Genomic DNA, 27,407 nt, shown 5'->3' with positions numbered 1-27,407 from the left:
ATCCAACACAGTGGTTTTATTTTAGAACAATTCAGAACTTCTCCTAACAGTAAAATATTCTTCCCACTTCCCTCACAAATTGTTATGTATCAATGTTTTTGCCAAAAATAAGGTAATATTTCGCTTTGCTTCTTCAAACTGCTCATACACATTTTAGGATAAGTTTCATTCCTCATTATCGAAACAGCATTAAAGTATTTGAAATTAACTTCCACACAGAAGAACGAGCTTGCTTTGTCCATCTAAATATACTTGTTTAGTCTTTACCTACCTTATGATTTCTTCCATGCTTGTCCAAAAGACAGATGATTGATTTAATATGTCCTTCCTTAATAATGTTTAGAGCTTCTGGGCTTTCTACCAACACACAATGTAAAACCTCTAGAATTCCTGGGGGAAAAAAAAGGAATTATTTCACCAATGTGCATATAATGTCATAACTGTACATAATAGTTTGCAATCTGTTGCTCATGAACACGAAATAGTTTCAAAAATCATTGTATTTGACAAACAAACCCAGTAAAGCAGCAGTTATTGCCATGAAGAATCATTAGCCTTAAAACATTTCTCTGCAATGGGGAAATAAAACAAACTCCCATGTGTACTGGACCAAATCAACACCTGCTTTGGGATCTTCTGTCTTTGGGAAAGGCAAGTATTGCACATGTAGTTCATCGTTACCTGTTGCTACAGTTGTGGCCACAATGAGAAAAATCAAAGGGGCTGAAGGAAAGCTGAGAAGCAGCCTTCAACCTAGAGATATGCAATTCCTATAAGCAATGTACAGCTCTCATGATTCTGTCTTCAGCCCTTTATTCAAGCCACATCTCCAAACACCCAGCTTAATCCTTGAAAAGCAAAGTCCATAGCATGAGTCTTCTGCTCTTTGCCATGTACTCTTTCCATTCACAGAAACTGTAGCACTGCAAACTCCCTTGATGTGGGAAAAATAGTGTTTTTGTCTGATGATTCTGTCTCAGTGAGAGTACTCTGGCCCTTCTTTGATCCTAGTGAGGAAGAGAACACCAGCTACTACAGATAACCTACAGCACCATCACCATTTATCCCCATATTATTTAATGTTTTTTCCAGAGGTCTGAGGGACATAGGCTGCCATCACTAATAAAGAGTAGGGGTTACTCAAGGACTGAAATGTAGAAAAGGTGAAAGACAACAGATAAGTGATCATTTGATTAATCCAGTAAACAGGTTTCAAAGTGTGTTGATTAATATATTTGTAGAATCATGCATATATAAACAGAAAATGCAGGTAGATAAAGAGCTAGGGGTGAACTCCCAAAGTGATTCTATAGCCCTGAAGGTTTAAGCACAAGAAGCCTTAACTATAAATAAAAGAACATACTAAACCTGAATTTGGCAGCCGTATGGTCTGTGTTGCAATAGATGTGCACTTCCATTATTCCACCATTCTATGATTCTATGAATACTAACAGTAACAGTATTGTTAAAAAGGATAAAAACCTAAGAGTCATGAGAGCCAGCTAAAAGAGCAGATGCTCTGTAGCAACATAGCAGTAGCATAATCTACTCAGCCTACCAACTGGATGAGGTCAGGGGTCACTGATCATGGTAAACCTAGGCAGGTTAAAAAAGTGTTACAAAAGGATCCTTAATCAAAAGGATCCTTGTAATCTACAACAAGATTAACAATTTTGTGTGCCACAGTGATCTGGGAATGCACAAAAATCATTACATTCAAAACATGGTAACTGGACATTTGCCACCACTCATTGTAGCACTGAAACACACTTTATCAATATAGAAACACACTTTATCAATATAAATAGTAATCCAGTATTAAATGACACCACATAAGTGTCATAAAAATGACATAAAAATGACACCACATAAGTGTGGCAACCATATCCTTAGAATTTTCTGTAGGTAGAGCCATAACCCTTTCTCTTAAAATAGTGCACAGGGTTCATTTTGTAGACTTAACATTTTCAGTAACAGAATTAAAAACCCTTTGAAGATGTAAGCATTCAGTAATAAATGCATGTTATCAATTAGATCCAGCTGCCCCAGCACCTTCTTGAATTACTATAGCATCTGACTGCTAATTACCAAATATGTTTTGGTCCCTGTGTTTGAGAAAAAAATTGTATATGAGTATACTGTGTCTGTTTGGACTGATTCACTTTTAGATTATTTATATTAAAGACAATCAGATTTGTTCCAATTTCACTGGAGTTGCTCAAGGCAGTAAAGCAGTAAGTGTTTGAATCTAATACAATTAAACAGTATGATATGCAGAGTTCATAGTAAGGAAAGTGAAAATTTTCTTAATGACTAATACATTAAAGGAAGCATGTATACTCAAGACAGTATGTTGACTCCTCTAATGTCATTCTGTAGAATACTAGAATAAAATGCACGCACTTAAAAAAATCCTTAAAAAATCATTAAAACCTGTTTTTATCTGGTTCCAAAAACCTTTACTTGGAGGATAATCATGTTAGAGAAACTTCCCTGTCCAACCATTCGCTCTTGCACCACCTGAGTTTGGATCATGGCCCCTTTAGAGCTACACACTTGCACAGTCAGACCAGGTTTCCTTGCCGGCTCTACTCCAAGTTTCTCATAGCAGAGTCTCAGATGTCCCAGTCCTTAAAATAATTTGATTGTGGTACAATGACTAACAAAATAACGACTCAAGCTGGGTGCTACCAAGGACAGATCCCCAAGACGGGAACTTCAGATTATCTCTGCTAGTTAGAGGATGGTGCTAATAATACCAAATTCAATCCCTGTACAGACCATTTATTTGAGAGTTGGACACAGTGATCCTTTTTGGCACCTTTCAACTCAAAACAGTCTGTGAGTCTGTGGGCTCCTGGACTTTTATACCCTTACAGTCTAAGCATACAGAAATCTGGGGGTCCTTGACTCCTGCCATGTCTCTGAGTGTCAGCTGCCTGGGCTACAGGTTACTTTGCTATGCTAAAAGTCAGCAGTCCAAGGCTTCTCATCTCACCCAGAGCTCAGCCAGCAGCTCAACTGCAGGGTGCAAACAGAGACTCCTGCACTGAATGTATTCTCAACATTAGATTACTAACTTGCTGTATTCCATTTTTTCATCTATGTTTTAATGCCTTTAAAATTATAGTAAGGCTAGTTAATCCCATCTGGAATATATTTCAGAGTGAAAGACTAATCTAATCTTAATTTATGGATTGAAGAGACAGCTGAAGCATTTGTATTGCAGGTCTGTGATACTGCACTTCTAACATGGTCTACTCTCAGACATAATTCCACTTGAACAGATAGTAATTTTCCTTCTTTTGGTTCAGTGAAGCTTGGGAAATGAATCAATTTCTGATCTAATTTGTACAATCAATTCATAGTTGCTGTTTATATATTTAATGGCTGTGTTCTGTTTTCATAACACTTTTAATTCCAAGAAAAGAAAAAAGTGAAAACAGGGATTTTATAGATAATAGTTGGTAGCACCAAATCTTTATTGCAATATTCTCAAGAAAACACATGCAGGAGAGGTAGCTGACAATTTTAATTTTCAAGATGAACTTCATTTTGGTGTGATTAACAGAACGTGGTTATGGTCTTCCTCATAAATACTTTACTTTAGGAAAAAAAAATCATGTTATGTGAATATAGGTATCCAAGTATTCTTAGTTTAAAGGTTTAATATAAGTCAGTATTTTTCCCTATTGAAGGTCTACTGCTGGAAATTAAAACAGTGAATATTCTCAGCCTGTCAAGCCAAATAAAGCTTAAAATCTGGCAAGCAAGCATCCCACAAAAAATCAGAAAATTATTTTTACATACTAAAAGCTAAACCTACTGTGCCTCTCAAGATAACAAAAGCACAGCCTAATATTAGCATCTTTTATAACTGACTCCCTCAAAACTAGAAAAAGTCTTTATTATAAAATCAGATTTGGAGGCAACATGGAAGTTATGTTACCAATACACATGGGGATGGAGTTCAAGTGGCCTAGTTCCTAGCAGAAAACACAGAACAAATGAGTACTGTAAATATTAGTACATTCAGAGTACTTGCAGCATGTCAGGAGGTTCACTACCCAGAGCAACTAGTGTCAGAATACTCTGCAGTTTACAGAATGCATCTCATAGCTTACTATACTATCATAAACAATTACGTTTTTAATTCTGAAATCTTTGTGGTTTGAGATTAAAAATTAAAAATATGTATGTACATAATAGAAACCATGTAACATAGCACTTTTAGAGCTGTCATAAGAAATTTCATCTTGAACCTCCAAAAGCTGAGCAAAAAGTTTTGCATTATTTCTGAAAGCCCTTACCCTGAGAGTTTCATATGTAAAAGATGGTCTTTTAGGGAATAGTTTCACCATTGTATATTGTGATATACATTGAAATTAAGCAAGTTGCAATCAAATCCCAGGCAAATGCATAATTGTGAGATCCTTCTCCTTAAAAAAATGCTGTCACACCAAAGGTGGAGCATAGCAGAAAAATAATTTAATTTATGATTTTGACATTTTTCAAATGTTTGTTTCAGTTTAAATTCAGTTACTCAAATGCTCAATAGAGCAAGGAAATCACAGCATCTGCAGAGCAGGTTCCCCAAACAATAACATAAACCAACACACATTATGTTCAATTATGACATCTATTTAGTTAGGATCACCAACTCTAGTGTACCAGCTGCAATGACAGGATGATCTGCAAACCTCTAACTAGACACCCGTGCTCTAAGCAGCCATCAGCTGAGAGCTAAAGTTGCCTCATCTTTTGAGCTGCTCAAGCATTCAGAGCATAAACATACCAGGCTGAAAAAGATCAGGTACATGCCAGGAGTAGGAAGTAATCCTGTAATAAAACAGGTCCCCTGCCCTAAGGCCATAGATCTGCAACTAAAATATGAAACAAAACTCTGCAAAAGTACTTCCATAAAACATTGCTGTCTGGAGGGGCTTACATGGGCAAAAGCTTCAAAGTCTCTGTACCAGTCTCAGCCCCAAGAATAACTGACTTTTAAACTCTCTGCTTGCCCCAAGAGTTGACAAAAGGAAAAACCTGCAAGAGGAGAAGCATCAGTGTGTAACTGCTCTTTACAAGTGCAATCAACCATCACAGATCTTGTCAATCAGCTAGTGAATGTCATGCCAGTTTACACTTAGCTCTGAGAGGGAGAACACTCCTGCCACTGAAATTTGACAATATCTTCCCATGTCGTCAGTCAGTTCATCTCAGGAACAGATTTATGGCAAATAAACAAAATGCCCATGAATGTTTAATGACAAAGCTGAGGGGAACACAAACACCTCATTTACTATAGGACACACATGATCTCATGGCTGCTGCTCATCCATTGATAAAACCAAGGTAAGACATTTATTAATATATGCCAAATGGTGACCTGTACTGAGACAACTCCTGGAACTACATGGAATATTCAGCAATAGCAGGGTATTTCTCATTTATTAATGTCACTGTAAAAGGCTGTCCTATGTCCATGACTTTTTTTTTCAAATGCTTACCAGTCTAATATAAAACAAATAACTTTTGCAATGGGGGGCATACTTCCTTCCTGGCCCTAATATTTCAAGGCTCCTGAGCACACCAATCACACACATCAATCTGTGGCAGACACACAACTGAGGAAGGGAAACAATTGCATGGGGAATGCAATTTCAGTTCCTGAGGACAACTCTTTAATCAATCATTATGTTCCTTCCAGTTCATGGAATAACATATGACACTAAACCAAGAAGATGATGGGAATAAGTTACAGATATGTAACTGGAGAGGAATGCAACACTGTTATTGTAACTATATTTCCCATTGGTTTGACCACAAATCTTCCTGCCCTTTGAACTTACTCTAGTATTATTACAAAAAAGAAGTCTTTGAAAGGCTCTCAAGACACCACCTTCCAAACAAATCCTAAAAAGTACTATATTTAAAGCAAAACAGAATCAACTGCTACTGAAAAACATTTCTTGTTAATTTTAAATAGAAATTTACACATCAGGAGTAAAAGAGGTGATCCAAAAGGAAATGAATATGTATTACATAGGTAAACACTGGTAGGCAGAACATATTATATCCATTCCATATGATGTCTGTTATATTTAGTTTGATGCAAATCCTGAAAAACAAGCAGACTTACAAAGAAAAGGGAAGATACTAGAATTAGAAAACAACTTAATGCCACTTACACTATTGAACAGCTATTTTATCAAATGCTTTGTTTGTCTGAATTAAAAGGTAACACTACATCCAATTGGTTAAGGAAAAGGCAAGACTGCCAGAACTTAAAGTAGAAGTACAACTGAAATCAGTAAAAAATGTTACAAATCTCACTTTATTAACATAATTTACTCTCTCATAATAAGAACTTCATTATAATTAGGCTGAACAAGTATATAACCAACTTTAAAGAATTTAGAACTGGTCAAATAAGTAATTTAAAATACTAAAAAGCATACCAGAAGAGGCTTCCAGTCTTTCTAATCTGCTGATCAACCAATCAAGAGATCCAGAAAATTGAGCGCAGTTTTTACGATTTCCTCGAATCAGAGCCGCTATTGGGAAATGAGAGAGAGAGAAATTAAATCACAGTTATAAGTTCATTTAAATCTAAATACTTCCCATATTCTCTTGTCAGAAAGGATGCAGTAAGATAAAGTCTTAACCTTTAATTATTGGTGTTCTAGATTTAAATTTAAATAACAGAAGTGATAGAATTCAGCATAAGAAATACCTTTGCTATCAAGTCGACCTTTAGGGAATTTGAATTATTTTGGCTCCACAATCATCTCAATAATCCATACAAAATGCTCTACATGAAGAAGCCTGTACTTACACTGCAGCAGTTAGCTGCTACTATAGAAATATTTCTATAAAACAGTATTCTTGTAATGACTGAAAACACAGCAAAAGCAGAGTGTGAAGCCAACAACATAGGTGATGAATGCAAATTATTTTCTACTGTTACAATACATTTGTTCAAGAGTAATAGGAACTAAAACAAGATAGATGTCTAGGAACTGTTCACCCTCGTGCTTTAAGCTGAGATTGAAGTAGACTGAATCATGCACTGACTTGGTGGGTACAACTGAGCTGAAATCTCCCTGAACACTGCAGGCACCCACAAGCTTGTCCTCTCCTGGATTACATGCATCTGCAGGCATGTGCGCACACACAGGCTCTCAGAGAAGCCTGTGCTCTACTCCAAGAAAGGACTGAGGCACAAAGTTTTCTGTTTATGTGTGGAACAGTGCAAACTGGTCTTAAAATTGTTTTCCGGTGCCACCAAAAAATTATTTCAACCTGAAGTTTCTGTGATTATTTCCAGCAGCAGAGACTGTTGGTCCTGCTAAGAAGCAATGGTCTCTTAAAATCTATGTTTTATTGTTGCACAAACTCATTGTAGTATATTTTTACTATGTTTTTATGCTGCTTTATTCATAAAAGGCTACGCGTAGAGACTTACAACATAAATATGACATGAAACTATCTGCAAAGAGGAACAGCAACATTGGAGCACTGACAATTCTGTAAAATGGCAGTTTCCTCACCACTTTTCTGATGAGGAAAATCAAACCCTAATAGCAAAACAAACAAACAAAACCCTGTTAATTGCTGTATTATGCAATAGAAAAAAATATGTACCCTGAAATCTTATACCTTTGAGCAATCATGACCACAGTTATTTGAAAATACTTGGGAATCATAAGAGGGGGAACGTCTTGTCAAAACACACAGACCAGAACTAAGGAACACAATGACTTTTTTATTGGTTATAGGGAAGCCACACAACCTCACTGTGCTTCAGGTAGGAACATAAAATGAAGGCAGCAACAGTTCAGTGCTTATCACATCACTAAATTTAACTTCATTAATAGTAATGAGACACAGATGGCTTCATAAATGCTGCTCAGCACAAGTTTGTGAAAGGTTTGTATTCATTGGTTAAAGCTGTGCATTAAATGAGGACCACAGACACTTTAAACTGCAAACAAAAAATAACATCCTATAGTTGCTTTTCTTATTGCCTACTACTCTGAACAAGACCAGCATTCAGTTTTAAAGAAATAAAAACCATTATGTGGTCAGTCAGACATTAACATCACATCACTGCATATATTCCTGCACATTCTTTTGTAATACAAAAGGATCTAGTACAAGTTCACAGTGAATGCATGTATTTGTAATAGAGAATGGACAGATTCTTTAGTAGATATATGTCAATTATTTCAAATTGAAAGGCAGTAGACTTAGATTGAATAGAAGGAAGTATCTTTTGCAATCAGGGTGGCTGGACTAGATGATCTTTAGAGGTCTCTTATGACCCAAACCATTCTAAGATTATATGATTTTTTTATATCTGATAGCATCCGGTCTCAGCATCTATAAATGCCTTCATTCTCATCACAGTGAAATACAACACAACGTCAATGACATGACAAAAGACATAAATTCTGGCATCACAGTTTACTTTTATTTATGTGCAGACTCAAAAAACAAAGTACTGTTTGCTGAAGCAAGACTGAGCAAGCAATATTGATTTGTCATCCATGTAATTACTGTACAGGTCCAGCATTATTCAGAACAGAGCAAGGTACAAATTCATCATAGCCAGATCAAAGCCAAGCTTCCTAAGCATTAGCTGCCAGAAGATAATGCAGTTAGAGAAGTAACATCAGGGGGCAGGAGAGGCACAGACTGGGAAGTCAACAAAAGCTTCTGTGCTGTTATCACTACAAGTCCATGGAAGCAATACTTTGTACAAAACAGGCAGACTCCTCAGAAGGAATTTTCTAGCCTTGCCAATTGGAAATCAAGCCACTACTTCCTCCAGTCTGCACTGTGCCTAATGTAACAAGAGATAAACTAAACTGTAATAAAAAAATTCAACTCTACCTTACATCTATGAATAACCAAACCACTGAATTTTAGAGTCCATCATCTACCATCTACACCCCAAAAGGTCATCACTGATTTCACAGAGATGCTAACTCTCTGGACCTAATTTGGATACTTTAAAATGTTTATAATTCTTTATATTATAGAAGTTATATTCCATAACTTCTTTAATTGATTGTTAATACATCAAATAATTACAAATGCAAAAATCTTACTTAATTTGTATTCTAAGTTTCTACACAGTGGAAATTCTTCTGTACTACAACAGTTATGTAATTCTTTATTCTTTTTTCTTCACTATTTTGAGCTAAAACTATCCAAGTAATCCATAATATGTCTTACCGAGTAATTCATACAAAGAATTCAGAATAGATTTCCATGCTTCTCCAGCCTCCTTCCCAGCTACATCTGCAAAGTGAGCTGCGCTGCTGTATACATTCAAGCGATCAATACATTCAAGAACAAGGTTGATCATACCCTAAAAATAAAAAAGCTTATATCATCAGAGGAAAAAAAAAAGTAGTTTTAGATGCAAACACAAAAGATTTTCAAAAATCTAAGAAAAGAAAACATGAAAGACCGGATATGGAAAACACAAGAGTATGTGCATGAAGTCAAACAAGCAATCCCAACGGAAAATTTTCCTTGATGGAGGTAATAAACATCTGCCATTTAGGATGGTCAAATTAAAACAAAAATAAACAGTATTACTGACATAATTTTAGGCAAGATTTTATTCTGGAAGATGTTTATCAATCTGACAAAGTATAGGCAACTATTATTACCAAAGAAATAACACACAATATGAAACAAGAAAACAAAAACAAGAATGCTTAGTAAACCAAAACATCCTTGTACATCATGAGATTATAACAGAAGAAATTGATTCACACATCAGGAGAAAATTATGGATAGAGTTCAATGCACAAGGTCATCTAATGTTATTATAAAGGGAAAAAGAATTAAGGCCATAAATGTATTTCTTCAAATATGCAGGAAAAACAGCAGATCTAGGTAGATTATGAATGCAGCAAATAGTTTGACTCTTATAGGATAAAAAAAACTCACTGCAAGCATAATCCATATTAGACATCAACAGTACAGATACTATGAAAGAATACTTGCAGATAACGTAGTGGAAAATTGGGAGTAAAGCTGAGAGAAGTACCTCTTCTTGGAAGAGGTTCTGGCGATTCTTCAGTGCTCGGAGCCTGTTTTGTTTGTTTTCATGCTCCAAATGTTCATCAGGGGGGTGAAAGTAGCCAATCAAGTCCTGCAGGCTCAGACTGACTGACTCGATAGGCAAATCGATGGTGGAAGACTTCACTTTCTTGCTGAGAGCATCAAGGCCCCTGCAAGAAGATGCAAACTCTCCTGAGAATTGAAAATGAATTTACTTTATCATTCAAACTCTTTCTTTAAAAGAAAAAAAAATGTTTAGATGCCAAAGCTCATTTTCTGACAGCAACTTGTCAAAAATTCTTCATATCTGCCCATTCTCCATTTAACAACCTACTCCTTCTTTCCCAGACAAAATGTGAAAGCATGAAAAATGTTATTTCTCGTAATATTTTTTCAAATCAAAAAAACACATTTTAATATCCTACTTATGGATGTAGCAGTTTCAGAGGCAGAGCAAAAGACGAAGAGAAGTTTGTAAACCAGTACAAAACATCATGAAACTGGAATAGACGCAAGTTAAAGAGAACAGTCCTGCGGTGCTGCGGAGGGTCCAGATTGGCCATGGAGGCTCTCAAACACATCTCTAACCTGTTTTTAAGCCCTTTTCAGTGTGTAAAGATGCAACACTTCTACACACTCTGTCTCAGCACTTCATTAGCCTTTTTGTTTCCCTGATATCCAATTCAAGCTTGGCCTTGCTGAAGTCTATGAACATTCTCTCTTAGAAGTAGGGGGCTGACTATTCTCTTCCAGGTTACACCTGCCCCTTTGCAAATAATGCAAAGTTTCAAAGGGATAGCTACAAAAGTTTTTAAAACTTAATTTTTATTGTGAACATGTTATCCAAAGCACAATTTTTCTACTGACTTCGTGAGGAAGGACTGGAGCATATACATAAAAGAATAATTTTCATCCTCTCCAATTCAGCTTTTCATCTTGAACATCCTGCCAAAACTAAACTGCTAAACACTGCCTTGGACTCCCTGTGCATTCCACAAAAATCTCCACTGTAATTTAGCAATATCTTGATTTGTGAAACCTTATCATTAAATTGCCTTTCTTTGTCTTTATCTTTTATGGCATTCTTAGAAGCTTCTATGAAGGTGTATTATTTAAGAAGTGACCTATGGCTTACATTTCCTTTGTATTTCAAATGTCATATTGTAGACAATTCTCCTGAAAGGTGATTTTGTCCTGGCTTTTTTAAGTACCTTGTTACATGTTTTTCAACAAATTGATATGTCTGTGCCTTTGTTTGTGCCCTTATTTAGGACATGGTTGCTTCAGGTCACCATCTCCCACATTGTTTCTTTCTTGTGACAAATGAGTTCTTATGAAATTCTTATCATTCCATACAGTCTTACTGCATATCATTCTTTTTCTAATGCAAGCTACACTGATGAAAGGGCCTTTCATCAGTTACTGAAATCACAAGCGTTTGAGAATTAGCATTTTATCAGCGTTATTTAGGAATAGGAAGATAAATGCAAATTGCATATATCTGACAGGATTTTTAAATGGCTAATCACTGTGAAATACAATACAACATTTTTCATGTTCAAAATATTAAAGAAACAAGTAACATTAAAACGGAACAAATAAGCAAAGTGTAATGTGTGGGTAGAAAGAAGGTATCATTTTAAATAAAACTTTTCCTTGACACTATGAATTTCTTCAGTATATTTGTGTTTTTTACAGATCTGTAGTTATACGGTTATCTCACTCTTCCATGTTTTTTTCAAGGAATATCACCTTTAAAAACCATATTTAGAAAAGAAAAAGCTAATTTATGCACCATATGACTTAAAGCAAATTTTGGCAAGGACAAACCTCCATAAAGGTTTGTTTGCATTTTCAGTATGTTTATGTATTTAAATCAAGACTGAGCAATAAATTAATTTTAGAAGATAAAGAAAAAAAAATTGACCAGTATCTGTCGTGGTGCTTATCTGCTGATAACACAAAGAATTGACAGAAAGTCCAGTTTGAGAAATATTGATCTATTTTTTCTGAAGGATAAATTGTTCCCTGTTGTGTTAATGGCAACTTTGAATAAAACTGAAGAGAAAAAAAAGTGATGAACAGATAATTTTAAAAGCACACCTTATGAACCTGTTGAAAAGGAAGACTGTACTACGGATGACACGTGCTGTGCGGGATTCTTCATTCTGAGATCTGGACAGTGTTAAACCATCATCCATATGCCCTTCATGGTGCATTATTGCCTGAAAACAAAAGCAGGAAGCAGTCACTGAAAACAAGACATTAAATAAGAAGCCCAAAAAAAAAAAAAACTAAGGGGTTTTTGCTTGCTCTTTGTCTTTATCAACATTAAAAGCACTTCCCTTACAGAGCAGCAAATCCCTAAAGCAGAAAAGGTCATAACAGGTATTCTTTACTGGTCCTCATTTCTAAGGGTGCCACTGGTCTTTTCTGACCATGCTTTGAGGAATTTCCAATAACTTACAGTTTTTCATGTCTTGTTATCATGGCTCTAATGGATTGGATGGCTCAATCCAATCCACATAAATATTTTAAACCTCTGCTCTGTGTAGTTGTGCTATGTAAAATAGTCATGGAAAATACTACAATGTTAAGTTGCAAAAGAATCTTTTCCCTACTTTATGATGCTGAGCTAGCATTCAGCTTGGCTGTGATTATTCTATAAATAAAGAAATCTCTCAGGACTCAAGACTTGAACATTCTAGCCCAAAATGTGGTAATTCCACATTTACAATGTGGAAAAAAATACTTTGAACTAAAAGCCTCCTCAATCCAAACCACATTGAAGAAAGGAATTTTAGCATATTCTATAGGTTGTTACTAATATTTTAGTTTGAAATCAAATATATCCAAATTTATCAATATTTATGAGATAATGTCTACAAGGTTAACACACGGACTTTGTCAGGTCTTCAGTTTGAGAATTCAGTACACCACTTAACTTTTCAATATGTGACTGAAAAACCCCAATCTTTCATCTGGCAAGCATGTTTAAAATACTTGAAATCCAGAAATTAGCTGGCTCATGTAGGTCCCTTCATTTCCCAACCCCCCAGCCCCCACCCACCCTGTGAGGGAATACATTCCTGTTACAGCCTTACCTTTCGCTGCACAGAGCCCATCCTTACAGACTTTGCATCAGCAGACTGATATGTGAGCCACAAGCCTGTATCTACATGTTGTATGAAGCATATTGAATCCCCATACTTTATTTCAGGTGCTCCCATTCCATCCACCTCCTTTCTCGTCCCTATATCCAACTTTTCCTGATGAAGAAAAAAATGTATACACGAAAATAACCAATGTGTTAATATTTGCATAAAAAATTAAGTATTAGGAAATTATCCAGAATAGGACCTAAAAGAATATTTGAGATCCTTCTTTAAAGATATTACTAAAAAAAATGGAAAGTGTAACTTTTAGTTAAAGACAAAGAAATCCCATCCATGAAAAAACCTAGCCTGTTAAACTTGAAAGGCTGTGTGCATTCATTTCACCTGCACAGGAAAGAACTAGGATCATAATTGACAGTACATGTCATTATTGAAACTAAAGAACTTACAAAATGACCCCAGATACATTGAATCCCTTAACTGAACAAGGCATCAACCTCCACATGCTTTTTCTTGGGCATTTGGGATTTTTTCCAGCCTGGAAAAGATGAGCTCCATCCAATAATCACTGAGAGATGGCCTTTAACCTGTCACTGCTGAACAGTGGGCTCACTACTTCCTGAAAAAAGCAATCCATTTCTGCATGATTGGCCTGCAAACTATTAATGGCATTACAGCACATCATTCCAGCTGGTGTCCTGTAGAGACAGAAGTTGTTTCAGGAGAGGAAATGTAGTATCTCAAACAGTACTAGAGTTTGTGACTAATTTGAGGCGTTTCCCCAATGCCTAGTTCTCCTAAGCAAAAACTACTTCTGAACAGACTTGTATGGACAAACCCATGCATCCTGCTTCCTGGCAGATCATCCATTTAATCTCTCCAAAAACATAAGGTTCAACTGACTAATGTACCTATTTGGCTGTACATTCTGTATGCAACATGATCCCCTTAACCAGGTACAGCTTCAACATTCTGGGCTTCTCCTGATCAGCAGATGACAAGCATCTTCCTGCAGCTACTCAGAATAATGTTACAAATAGTATGACAAAAACAACTTCTTGTTCTACCTGTCTACCATCAGGAAAGATCAGAAGAATGATTACTTCATACACATGTGCCCTGACAATGTGGGAAGCCAGTTTCACATAAAAGTTGAGAAAGATTGGGGTTTATATACAAACAGATAACAATCTCTAACTTATTAAAGGTTTTTTTTAAAGCATTTTTTAAGTAAAGGGAAATATCCTGTCGCTAGGTTTTCAGCCTACAGTCATGAATGCATTTTGAAGCATTTGAAAAAAAAAAAAGTACAATAGTATGGACGTGAAATGCTTATGATTCCTTTCCATAATATTAAATTTTCAGATATAATATATTCAATTCAATTTGTTTTCTGATTGTTTCTCAATAGAGATGTTAATTTCACTACCTAGTAAATGACCTTCAGCACTTCTTAAGTGCTGAAATTCTTATTAAAATCTTGTCCATTGATACATTGTAGTGACTGATTTATTAATAATCTGATGCCAATTAGAGTTATATGCCTATATTTCCTTATTAACCTATTATTTTCTCATATAATTTCTCTAAATGTTGTATTCAATTCTCTCAAAAACTAGCACAAATAACCTGAATGCAGTAACAGCTGGAAATTGAACAGCTACTTACATTTGTCATGTGCTGATTAGCTTATATACCCCACTTAAAATTCTCTCATTACTTCAATAATTGATTACCATAACCTGCCCCAAAGCCTTTTGTCTCTGCTCTGCTCAGCATAGGATAGGTTTGGCCACTAAAAACAAAATAAATGTTAATCTTTCATTTTGAGCATGGCAGAAAAGACATTTCAAAATAAAAAAATCTCAAAATAATTTAAAATGAGACTTCCAAATTCAGGCTGGGAAAAAAAGAATAAAAAGAAGGAACTTCAAATACAGCATCACCTTATCTCCAAAGCACCTGTGCTACATAGAAAATAGAGACAAACCACCTTAGTTATATCAACAGGTAACATTCTTTATTGCTAAAAATTCTTGCCTTCGAGGATTTTTTTGACTAAATAATCCATGTAACAGTAGAGCACAGTATATTGTTCCACTCTTTTTGGAGCAAATCCTACTGCCAACCCATCTTGAAAATCAGTGAGTGAATTATTCTACCCCTCCTGCTTTCAAGTGTTGAAATCTATAATAGCTGCATCAGGAAATTCCCAATATGATTGCACTGCATTGTCCTAAAATTTTTAAGCATTTCTATGATTTTCTAATTTATTTCAAAAAAGATATATTTGTCTGGGTCTCAAAACCATCACCTGAACGACAGTCTTTGTTATCAAATTGCAAAAGGCTATATACCTGTTTTTGGGTATCTTTTCTTATCTTCCCAAGCAGGCAAATAATTAAAATATATATATATATAAATATATACAAAATATATATGTAAAAATTAAATGGTACAGAGAAGTTATTGAATAATTCTGTTTGTTGTTATTTTATATTTTAGAAGACAGTTTTTTACAACAACAAAATTATTGTTGGAAAATTTTCAGACAAAAAAAGATGAAAAGTATGAGAAATAATAGACATTTAAGAATTTATCAGAGTATTATTTACCCACTACAAAAGTACTGGTTTAAACTCAAAATGCTTATTGAAACTGTCAAAATGAAAAGTCAAACTCTGGTAACTTCATATTAGACTACAGTAAAGTATCTGCTGAGAGAAATCCTGAATTTCCCATTTAATTTCAGTAACTCACAATATTATAAAATTTTCCTATGTCAGACAGCACATATAAGCAGTGAAGCAGCAGAGAAATTAATCAGAACAACAAATTAGAAATGAGTATACTGCTCAAAAGTGGGAAAGCATTATAAATAAACCCCAACCCAACCAATGAAACAACAACAAAAACCAACATATTAATAACATGAAAAAAAAAAAAATGAAACCCACAAACAGACAGCCAGGAAGCAACACATAGAGAATGCATGGTAAAAGAAGCTTTCTAGTTATTGATTATACTGCATTTTGGATTTTTTTAATCAGTTTTTATAACTGTAATAATTAATGCAATCACAACAAACAGAAAGTATCTAAATCTTGCTTTCTAAAGAGATTACTAGTAATATTAATGCTGCACTGATTCCATACCTTGGAAGACCGAAAACAGAATGCTGTAGATTTTATATCTGCCTTCTCTTTGTCTGTAAGAAGAAGACTCTTGTCATCCAGGAGACTTAAATATTTTCCTGTTGTTATATGTCTTAGTCTGAATGGCTGTCCCCATCTAATGTGGCTGCCACTCCACCTAAAAGAGACCATAAAAAAAATCTATTTAAAAAAAATAACTACTGGCAATAGTATTTTAAAGTAAAATATATTGCCAACTAGTTGCTACAAAATATAAAATTCACATGTTGGATTATCAGCAAGAAAGTGGCTACTTCATGGTTATCCCAAATAAAACCATTCTAATAAATAATCTTAAGGTCCGCCTTTGCACAAGCTGCCTTTGTTCAGATTGAGTTCCTCTTCAGAGAAGGTACGGACCGCCTACAGAAAAAGAGGCTTATGCTGTACACAAAGAGTTTAGATCTGCCAGTTCCCTCTCCAGCATTTCATCTACCAGCAGCAGCCATTCTTTACTCTCCCAGAGATCTTCTAGCAGTCAGTAGATTTTAAGCACACTTTAAATGTTTTGCAAAAACAAAATGCCTAAATATATATATATATATATAAAACTTCCTAAAATAAATATGAAAAAAATATTAAGCAAAAAATGGCCCAGGCTCTTCATATTCTATAGAAGTAAGAAAGGTAAAGCTTATCTAAGCTCCCCAAAAATTATTCACCTTAAAGTACAGGTCATAGCTTTCCAACTTCCTGCCATAAACTGAAAATTCAGCCCTGCTGCTCTTCCTGTTTAATTCCTTAACTTGTGTAGGGGTTACTAAGGAGTATGTACTACACAAAGGCTTTTCAGATGCGAAAACTTTCACAACTTTTTCTAGTCTTCACAGAATTTTCTTCAGTTATATATCTGCAAAAGTTTGCACTTCAGAAGTATGTGAATGCTGCATTTTGGAGAGGAAATCATGTATTTATTCTGTATATCTACGTATATGTTTTTATATGTATCCACATGAAGTCTGAAATTCCCCTTAAGTTAGTACTTACACAGGTTTAAGTTAAAAGTCATTTTCATTTTCCCTAACAGACAGACGTAGCAGTTAAAGCAGACGTTAAAGCACTTACCTATTTAACACCAACATACAGTTGTTTAAATGTGTCTTCTTTAGTGTTGGCCATACTGGATGCAAAGTATGCAAAACCAATTTGGCAAACATTTTCAAAGTGCATTTTTTAAAATGCTTCTTTTTTGTAACAGGATTTATTACACTTCAGCAATTAAACTTTTAAACCTTTTTAGTTATTGGCTTTAAAGAGAACAGAAGAATAAAAAGGTTTTCACCCTCAACTATTTTTTTTTAATCTAGAGTCTCTTCTGTTTAAATTGAGGGAGCTTTGGGGTAGAAGGAAATAGGGAAGCTTTATATCTTAGAAACACATTTAACTTTTTTCTGTCTTCTGCACAGCAAAGTCCATATACTGCAAGAAAGGACATCTGAGTCCAGTGTTCTAGCATAACTTCTGTTTCTCTAGTCAGTAAAATGTCAGGTCATGAATCTCAGCTATTGTGTTGCTGGATCTGGTAAATTACATTGGTTCTGCACCTTTTATACTACAGGTCATGCCGGGGAGCTGCCTTTTCTTTTGTGTGATTCAATTTTCTTTTGGCCTCAGTAGCTACTGACCATAAGAAAAAAAAAAAAAAAGGTAGCGTAATTGAGCCATGCTTCTAGTTCATGCCTGCAGGATAGGAAAAATAACAACTCATGTGCACTTACAAAAAAAAGCCTTTTGAGCAGGAAGTATCTTATGAAGCCATTTCTGACTACTAAAAATATTTTTCGCAGTGTGCAAGAATGAACTCTGCCACCTTTTGGGAAAGAAAGCAATGCTGAGCAATAGTATTTGGTGTCCCATGGCAGGGCATCCCAAAGGCATCCATGTAGACTGCCCAGGCAATTTTTATAAGAGATCTCTACTAATGAACAGAGTTGAGAAAAAAAATTGTTCCTTTAGAAATATGTAAAATTCACATAGCATTATATCTGCAGTCATTCTGGGGAGGACTGCAATTGATTGAGAACTTCAAGCATGGATACACAAAGCTACAAATTGAAGCATTTGCCTGAATATTAATGGACTGCAATTCAGCACTGAACATATATAGGAATCAGAGCATCATACAGGAAAATAGGTTGGTGAGGGAAGTGTAGGAGAGAGTGTTATTCTTGGGATTTGATTTGCTTCTTTTTTACCTTTTAAGAAAATCCTGTTTTCTAAAAAGAAAGATAACCACTCGCTTTGTAATAATTGTTTTGACAGTTCTTACAATTTTTTTCAGTCATGTATGTTCAAATGTTTACCCTTCAAAAGTTTGTATACAATGCCTGTCAAAGTGATATATATGATGGTCATAACAGAAACCTGTCATTACTCGGATCCCCACGTTACTCTAGTACTGCTTATTAGGGAAGTAAATGCCATGGGAAAAACAAAAAGCCAGATATCCTTCCACAGTTTCATTGTTGTCATCACTGTCTCAGGGTCCATTTTAGTCCAAAGGAAAAGTCTCGCTGCCCTATCACTGACATTTAATGTCATCCTATTAATAAAATGCACACGGAGGAAACAGCATCATTGGAATGTAACCTTTTCATAAGCTTCTCTGATTTAATCTCTAAAGAGCAATCATTTATTCCTCACTAGAAACTTTATCATAAGCACATATTGTAATATTATTTAAATGCAGTTTTACACTGCAATTACCTTATCAAACAAGGCAAAATTCCTTATACTCCAACATTTCCAATAATGCATGATTGATTTTTTCTTTTGAATTTTTTTATTTTGAAGTCTTCCAAATGGCTTAAACTGGGGAAGGAGTGTCACAGTGATTTTTATTTTAAAGAAAACAGTTCTGTTTTTGTTATTTATGTGCTAAAAATGTAAACTGTGACTGACAGCTATAACAACTTTAAAAAATAATCAAAACACACACTCTCTCTATATGAACTTTTTAAATATTCAATGAAAGTCATATAAAGCATTTTAAAGGATTATTTTAGCTTTACTCATCTGGATTTATAATTATCAATTTGATTTTATAGGATTGCTCTCACTATACAAAAAGTGTCCTGCCAAACGTCTTTCTTTTTCCGAGATAGATTTTACTTACGCAACTCTTAGAGTCTCTAGTCGCCAAAGGGAACGAGCATGAATGGACACAGCACCACCTTCATAATGGACAGTTCTGAAAACCAAGCAATGGCACAGACAAAATGTTCAGCATAATTCATTATCATATGTGTTTGTTCATTTAACCACATCTCTCATTTTAAGATTGTCAAAACAATTATTGCATTTATCAGATTCAAAGGTTATTAGATTCAAAACCCAGTCTTGTCAATTAAACCTTCAGTCTTGGTTATTTAAATTTTGTTCTAATTGTCCTTAGCATCCATATTTGCAACATTCATACTAAGGTTTATACAGCATTTGCTTAGACATTTTTCTTAGTGTTTTAAGGATAAAGAATCCAGGGGTAAAAACATTACCAATAACCTGATAATTACAACATTTCTAGATTCTAACAAAAAACAGTATCAGATAATAATTAAGATTTGTGGACACTGCATGTATCTCCCAGGAAAAGTAGCGTTTTCTTGGAGCTTATATTATTAAAATAACTGCAACTTATTACACTGAATTTTGAAGATGTACTAATTTAGCACTTTATTTTAATACCATAACACCTAAGATATAACAACAACCACACTGACACACTCTTGACACATGTCAGATGTTAACAGCTACCTATTTACAAACTTTTATATGCAATGACCTCTCGAATTCCTGGATATAACCAGAAATCTAAGTATCACTAGAAAAACATCAATTAAGCCTAACAAAGATAGATTTTTTTTCCCCCTCCATTATTCTACATACAGAGAAGTGATCCATACTGGATGCACAACATGTTTAAGATCTATGGTCACCAAAAGCTCTGAGCAGATAATCCTGTTTTGCTTCAAAGTAAACACTAAGTAAAATTAGCATTGCCATTCTAAATTTAGGGAGCCATTCTTTGGATTGTGTCCTGCCTGTGCCTATATTTCTGCTCTATGACATGGACACAATTTAAAAGCCTAGGTTTTCCTTTGGGAAAATACATAAAAGAGTCACTTAAGGAAAGGAGTGATGTCACTATGCTTATCAGATCAAGCATATCAGGGAAGACTACCAAACAATGGCCTAGTTTTGTAGGCCATTAGCTGGAAGAGCTGATGTTTTGAGTACATACTGTGAACTTCACTCAAGATCAGGCACCACCAAAAATAGCCAGCAGTATAACTTCAGGGAATATTAAAAACAAAATTGTAGGCATTCCCCATTTTTGCTAAAAGCAATTCTTGACAACTACAGTTTTGGAATCAAGTACAGGCTACTTACTAGGCTTTATCTTTCAAAGTCCTCCTGTGGATATCATACAGAAGGACTGTATGTTTAACACAGAGGAAAACCCAGCATTGAAAGAAAGTGTTCAAAACCAAAATAAATAAAACATGTTTCTCAGTTTCGTTAAGCATACATGAAACTACAGATGTGCTAAAATTCATTTTAGAATGTATTGAAAACTATTATGGAAATAAACACTCGCAGACATTGTGTAAGAACGTAGATGAATCATACAAGAACAAAAATTAGTCCAAACACAAAATAAATACATCTCACTACAATTACAGAATCAGAAACATGGAACATTCATAACCAGGTATAAATAGAAACTATGGCACGTGTTCCACATAGCAAGAAGTTACAGATGTATATAAATATGTACTATATTCACCCCTTGACCTTTTATCCACTATTTTCTCCAAGTATTATCTCAACCATTTTCTGCAATGGTTTGTGATGCTAGGAGCAGCTGGCAAGTATTAACAAGTCTCTCATTTCCCTCTCACTGAAGGAAATTAAATTCAAAGGCAATCTTATTTTTTATTGAAATTTATCTTTATTATTACAGTAAAATGTAATTGCTATACAACCTTGAACTCAGCTATTTCTCTGTTCAGATATTCTCTTTGTGCTTCAGGTATTTGTTCAAATTCTTCTTCTGCAGCTAACAGACCAAGACTAGATTTATGTGGCAACATCTCTAGTATAACAGATCAGATATCACCCTGGCTGGTGGGTTTGGATTGGGAGTGGGAGGGCATGGATTGTTTGTTTGGGCAGCTTGGGTGGGGGTTGTTGGTGTTTTTCAAAGCTGAAACATTCTGATTACATCCTGGCTTATTTCAATATGAACTTCACTCACAAAAATGCATTTGGAATCCTTGCACTTGCATAATATGAAATTTAATTTTATTCAGCAGTTTTCAAGTCATTCATTATATGAAAAATTGTGTGGAAGCAAAGGTCTAAATTCATAATAATGTTTCATTTTTAAGTTGGTACCTTTTTACTTTTCAGAGATTAAGCTTTTTCTCACAGTGGAAACCCCAAAGCTGTCACCAGTTTCTCAGTTTAATTATCCTTTTGAAGCTAGTTTTGGATTACGTATAGCTGTTGGGTTAGTGTAACACTAAAGATCTAAAAAATCTCCCATTTTAAACTTAAAAAAATGGCTTCTCATGGGTGAAAGAGTTTACTTTTACATGACTGTCTATCCATTATTTTTTCCCTCTTCCTTCAAAGAGTCTTAGAATGGTCATGTAAGATGAGAAAATGGGAAAGAGATAGAAGAGATCCTAAATAAAAACATATGACTTGTTTACTAGAGGAAATAAAAATGATTCTAGGGTTGTCTGTCAGTGAATGACCAGGTATGGCAGCAAGAGAGGGAGTAAAGGCTAAAAGACAATAAAAGAACTTTAAAGACAAAAGCCAAAGAGGCAGAAGCTGAGCCTCAGCAAAAGAACAAGTTACAGCAGTCTGGAGAAGGACTGAAAGAGAACTGGTGACTGGAGGGTTAGGGGTAAAGGATCCCTACAAGGAAGGAAAAGAAGCCTGAAAACTAGAATAAAGGATGAAATGGCAAGAATTTGAAAGAACAGGAAAGAAGATACATGCTACCAAAAAAAAAAAAAAAAAAAAAAAAAAAAAAAAATAAAAAAAAAAACCACAAAAAAAAAAAACAAAAACAAAAACAAAAACAACAAAAAAAAACCACCCACAAAGCATTAGAATAGGGTGTAAGCTCCTGTGGTTTTAACTAGATACTGTCTTTGCTATAAAAAAGGTGATAAAGAAAAGATTAATAAAAGAATATTTTGAATAAAAGATTTCTTCAATGAAGGGCAAGTCACTTTGTCTTTACCATAACAGCATGCATATTGAACATCGTCCCAAAGCAGATTAATAAGTTTATAAGCCAGACCATCTCAAGAGTTGTTATGCTAAGGAATTGGAAGTTCATTTTTAGTTATTTTCATAAAAAATAAATGTAGTAAAAAATAAACTGCTCTGAGATTGCTCAAGCTAACTTCCTTAGTGCTTACTCTATATATCATTATTTAATGGGATGCACCTCATTTCTATTTATATACTTCTGATGACAGTCCAGTGCTGAAAAGGAAGGATGATTCAAAACATTTGAATTCTTCTGGAAGCTGATACTAGTTGGTCATATCAGGTACTGGTACTGCTAGGTCAAATGGAACATTGGTTTTAATGACATGAAGTAACACACAAAAATTCTCTGGCTATCTAGATTTATTACAGATTTACATTGACAGGATTAAAAAAAAAAAAAAAAAAAGGACAAGAAGCTACAAGTGTTAGTTTTCCTCAAAGCTTGGGATACCTTGTATCTTCAGAGCCATACCCACCATATTAATTTGTGACATTTTTTTCTATTTTTCCAATGCATTTTATCCATATATTCTACATGTATAGATTAAGGATATTAACCACCTTGATTTCAAAATAAAATATCTATAAGCAATTCAGAACCTTTGAGACTTTTCAGCTAATCTTTATTATTAACCTTCATCTAGTTAATCAGTTGGTGTAATTAAGCCATTTTTTGGTCTGACCTATGACTGTAAGTTAAATTTAAAACATCATCTTTTTCCTGACTTTGTCGTTAATCTATTTAATTCACCTTAACCCAAACCAGAGCTGGGGCTGGACGTGGCATTTGTCTCCCTGTGCCCGGGTTTGCTTGTGCAGCACCACGGACAGAGCCACGGCCCTGCCGGGACCAAGTCCTGCTCTCCCCGGCTCACTCTCAGCGCTCTCCTCCAGCTTGCCAAGAGGGGATGCAGGGGCAAAGAGACAGTAAACATCAAAAAGAAAGCTCCATATCTGAATCTATTATCTTTAATTTCAATAATGAATTAATTACACAGTTTTAAAATAGACTACCACGTGTCAACCCCCCCTGGAGAGCCATTAGTGAATTTATATTTTTATTATTGTTCAGCAGAGAGAGGGCAATCATTTCACTGAAACTCACTGGCTGCAAATGGGAATTAAATGAGGTTAAAAGAAATTACATTAAATTACAGTGTTTCGATACTGCTGAAGTAATCTTGTTTGAAGAAATTGCAAATCCTAATAATTGAACAAATCTCAGTTTCTTGGAATGAACCAGGGCAATATAAAGAACAATAGCATACCTGGATCACACACAAATGAATAAATCCAAATAACATGTCAAAGTTCAAGTGAAAGAAATTTTTCCACTCCTCTCAATGACAGACAAGCCTGGTTTTAGTTTGAAAAATCAGTCACTAAGGAGCTCTATGTATGTTTTCAAAATAATTTTTAAAAGCACAGCCATCATTATTCAAGGGTTTTTTGGGGTGCAGGGGAAAGGTTGTTGACTTATGCTGATTGAAAACTTGGAGTTCACATTTCAGTCATAAATCATGCTCCACACATGCCAGATCCCAAATTTTCTGAGGTACAACAGACCTCAGTGCATAATGCTGTAAGAAAAGGTGTCAGAAAATGGTATGGAAAATAAAAAAGGGATTAGCTAAGTCATACTGATTTTGACCTTCACTTTAAAAGCCTGTCCATCCCTGAGACTAAGTGTTCAATGTAATTTACAACAGCCTTAACATAATAAGTTTCCCCCAAAGAAAGTCTCAAAGGCAGGAATGGTAAAACTGCTTCTGAAATTAGGCTACATTTATCCATTTCCTCATGAAGGCCTGTTCTGAATGGTTGGTTTGAGAAACTGGAGTCTGCTCCAGCCCAAATGATACTTTGAAAAGCCAGGAGCGCTTTTCTCTTTGTCACAGGTAATTGCTTTCCATAATGAAATATTTCTGAAGGGTCCAAATTGCACTGCAGTCATCATTTTAAAACATATATTGCAAATCAAAATGCAAATTAATTGCAGTGGGAACACTCATAGTTCCTTTCTAGACTGGGAACTATGACTATCAGAACCCTATTTCCATGAAGCATTTAAGTTCTAAAAGAATATGAAAGATAGCGGATATAATCCACTATATAAATCCCACAATCCAATCGAAAAATAAAAACCCACCACATAATTTTGATCACATACTTCTATTTGCCATTAGCTTTTATGGGAACTTCTATAAAATTAAAAAAGAAAACCAAAACACATAAACCCCAACCCAACTACAACACATATCCTCCCAACATGAGAAAGCAATCCAGAACTCTATAGTCATGCCCATATTAATAACCAGCTTACATTTCTACAGGAAACTAAAAATAAAACACATAATACAACAATGTCAACAACATAAAGCAATTCCACTTAATTGAACTGCAAAAAGAAGGGAGGGGGAGGGAACTGCTGACTGATTCAATTGGGATAAACTTATTATGAACATTTTTAATTTTTTCTTTTCAGAGTGAACCAATAGAAAGCAACATGCACTTTAATATATACATGCTCTAAATACCAACTCTTATCATAATTAAAATAAATTTATTCATTCCTTTGATATTATAAATTCAAAATGAAGACTCAATATAATTACCAAATAACAGGTTTAAAAAAGAAAAAAAAAAAAAGAGTCACAATTTCAACAGGAAAAGATATTAAAGGAAAGTAAAGACCATTTCAAGGTATCTGTAATACAAAAAGTGATTTAAATCTTCTGCTGGATAATCATATATGACCCTCCAACAAAAAAAAATAGTATTAAAAATTGTTCACAAGTTTCTCCTCAATGAAAATGGAGGGAAAAGATGGAAAAAGAAGACTATGCAATCCTTTATTTAAATTAAAAAACAATACATAAATCAAGGAAACTGTGGTGGGTTTGCCTCATTCCTACTGACAAACTGTTTATATAAGCTCCTATGATGGGATCTACATCACAAACCATGCAGACACAGACTGAAGGAAAAGCAGTCAAGGTAAATATGGATTCATAGCTACTGTGCTGCTGCATCAGTTTCCCCTGGCTTTGAAGATAGATGGAAATCAAAGTAAGCACTATAAGAACACCAAACTGATCATACTAGGCCTTCTCTTGTCTGTCTATGACTGTATATATTTTTTAATCTACCTGGACAATGCTTCTGAAATTTGACTTAAGGAGCTACTCTGCAAATTTAGGTCTAGCTTGCTAGAGATAATTAAGGCACTTTGAAGAAAAAAAACACAGTTTAAGGATTCTAACCAGCTGCCTTAAAACAGCAATATACCTAGCTAGAATATGCAGTAAATTATATTTAATTCAGGGAAAATGCATGTACTTGATCTTTTGTCTGCTTCTTTCTTTGCTCTTTGGCTGGATCAGTGAGTGCAAGACTACCAGGGTGTCTTTCACCCTGCCTGTGGCGTTTTAAAAATGATACCACTGTATTCCTCTACTGTAATATCAAGTAAACCATCATAGTACCACAAACTTCTCCATTGGTACTGCTTCCAATTAGAAATGTTTTCTGATTACAAAGCAAACTTAATCTGGGAACTTCAAGGAGCGTCTACTTGAACCTGCTTCTTAAGGAAAAGTTAAGTTTCTGACTCAACAGCAAAGTCCCTCTTCCACAATACAGTGAGTCCACCCTACCTTCAAGGGATCACAGTACCACAATCTAAGGCCCACATGGAGGGACACACAAGCACAATTAAGCAAGGAAACACAGCACAGACTCAGAAAAAACCTGAGATGCAGAAAATAATTTTATAAGCTTTTTATATAACTCCTTCTGCCACTGTAGTAGGCCTCTTCCAGCGTACATTTGGATGACGTTGCCTCAGAGGAAGCTTTGTCAGGTACTGTAATCATGAAGACATCTGCACTGCCACTGCTTCATAGGTCCCCACTGTGCTAAGTGAGATAAACTCTCATATGTACAAGAGAATAAACATCTTGAAAATGTGTGCTTTATTTTGAACTCCTGGTACTCTTTGAAACACTTTTATACTTAAAACATATGCAATTGTATCAATGTTCTAAGAATAGAGTAAAACTACAGCTATTTTTGGATACTGCCAGGGAGGATACTACATGTCTAAACTATTTACTTATTCCCTGAAATAGATACCAGGTGACATTATAGAATAAAACTGTTATTTTAGGGTTGTCTGATCTTTTATTTATTTGAAAAGGCATAAAGAGGAAGCTTTTGCAGAAAAATAAAAATGAGATAGAGGAATTAGTGAATCATAACAGGGATGGTACTTCTCAGTGCTCCTTTATTCTGTCATTCTGCAGAGCTGACCTGCTCTCCAGGTGTGTGCTAGAACAAAACAAACCAAAAAAATCACAATAATCTATCACCAGACTACTTCAAGAGGCAATGACAGGATAATATGAAATTATTTTACTTCAAATATATCATAGCTTTGTATGCCTCATGCACAAAAGTTACAGAACTGGAACTGAAATGAAAGACAAAAAAATCTGTCTTAAAATTTCCTACCTGCCAAAATTACCCATATATTTACACATAATTCTGCCAGATGTTGAATCACAACCATCAAAATGATTTATGCATACATACTGAAAACTGAAAGGAGACACAAATTATTTTGAATAGGCAACAGTCCTAATTAGAGATAGACGTATAGATGTTTTAAGCAATAACCAAACTTACCAATAATTCAAGAGGAGAAAGCGTGGGTCACAAA

General features: G+C 34.9%; 1 protein-coding gene across 1 annotated transcript in view; it reads right to left on the bottom strand.

Moving 5' to 3' along the window:
* Nucleotides 1-27,407, bottom strand: part of RYR2 (ryanodine receptor 2) — a 386,286-nt gene that overhangs the window by 177,054 nt on the left and 181,825 nt on the right. The window contains exons 11-18 of the mRNA XM_053974163.1: nt 19,509-19,583; nt 16,355-16,511; nt 13,188-13,352; nt 12,187-12,308; nt 10,070-10,253; nt 9,244-9,379; nt 6,462-6,557; nt 272-390 (exon numbers count right to left, since the gene is read on the bottom strand). Coding sequence (XP_053830138.1) covers nt 272-390; nt 6,462-6,557; nt 9,244-9,379; nt 10,070-10,253; nt 12,187-12,308; nt 13,188-13,352; nt 16,355-16,511; nt 19,509-19,583 — 1,054 coding nt within the window. The remainder of the gene's footprint in view (nt 1-271; nt 391-6,461; nt 6,558-9,243; nt 9,380-10,069; nt 10,254-12,186; nt 12,309-13,187; nt 13,353-16,354; nt 16,512-19,508; nt 19,584-27,407) is intronic.

This window comes from Vidua macroura, chromosome 3 (assembly GCF_024509145.1).
Source record: "Vidua macroura isolate BioBank_ID:100142 chromosome 3, ASM2450914v1, whole genome shotgun sequence".
Classification (NCBI taxonomy): Eukaryota; Metazoa; Chordata; class Aves; order Passeriformes; family Viduidae; genus Vidua; species Vidua macroura.
Note: the sequence above shows the minus strand (reverse complement) of the source record. Positions and strands in the feature narration are given on the sequence as shown.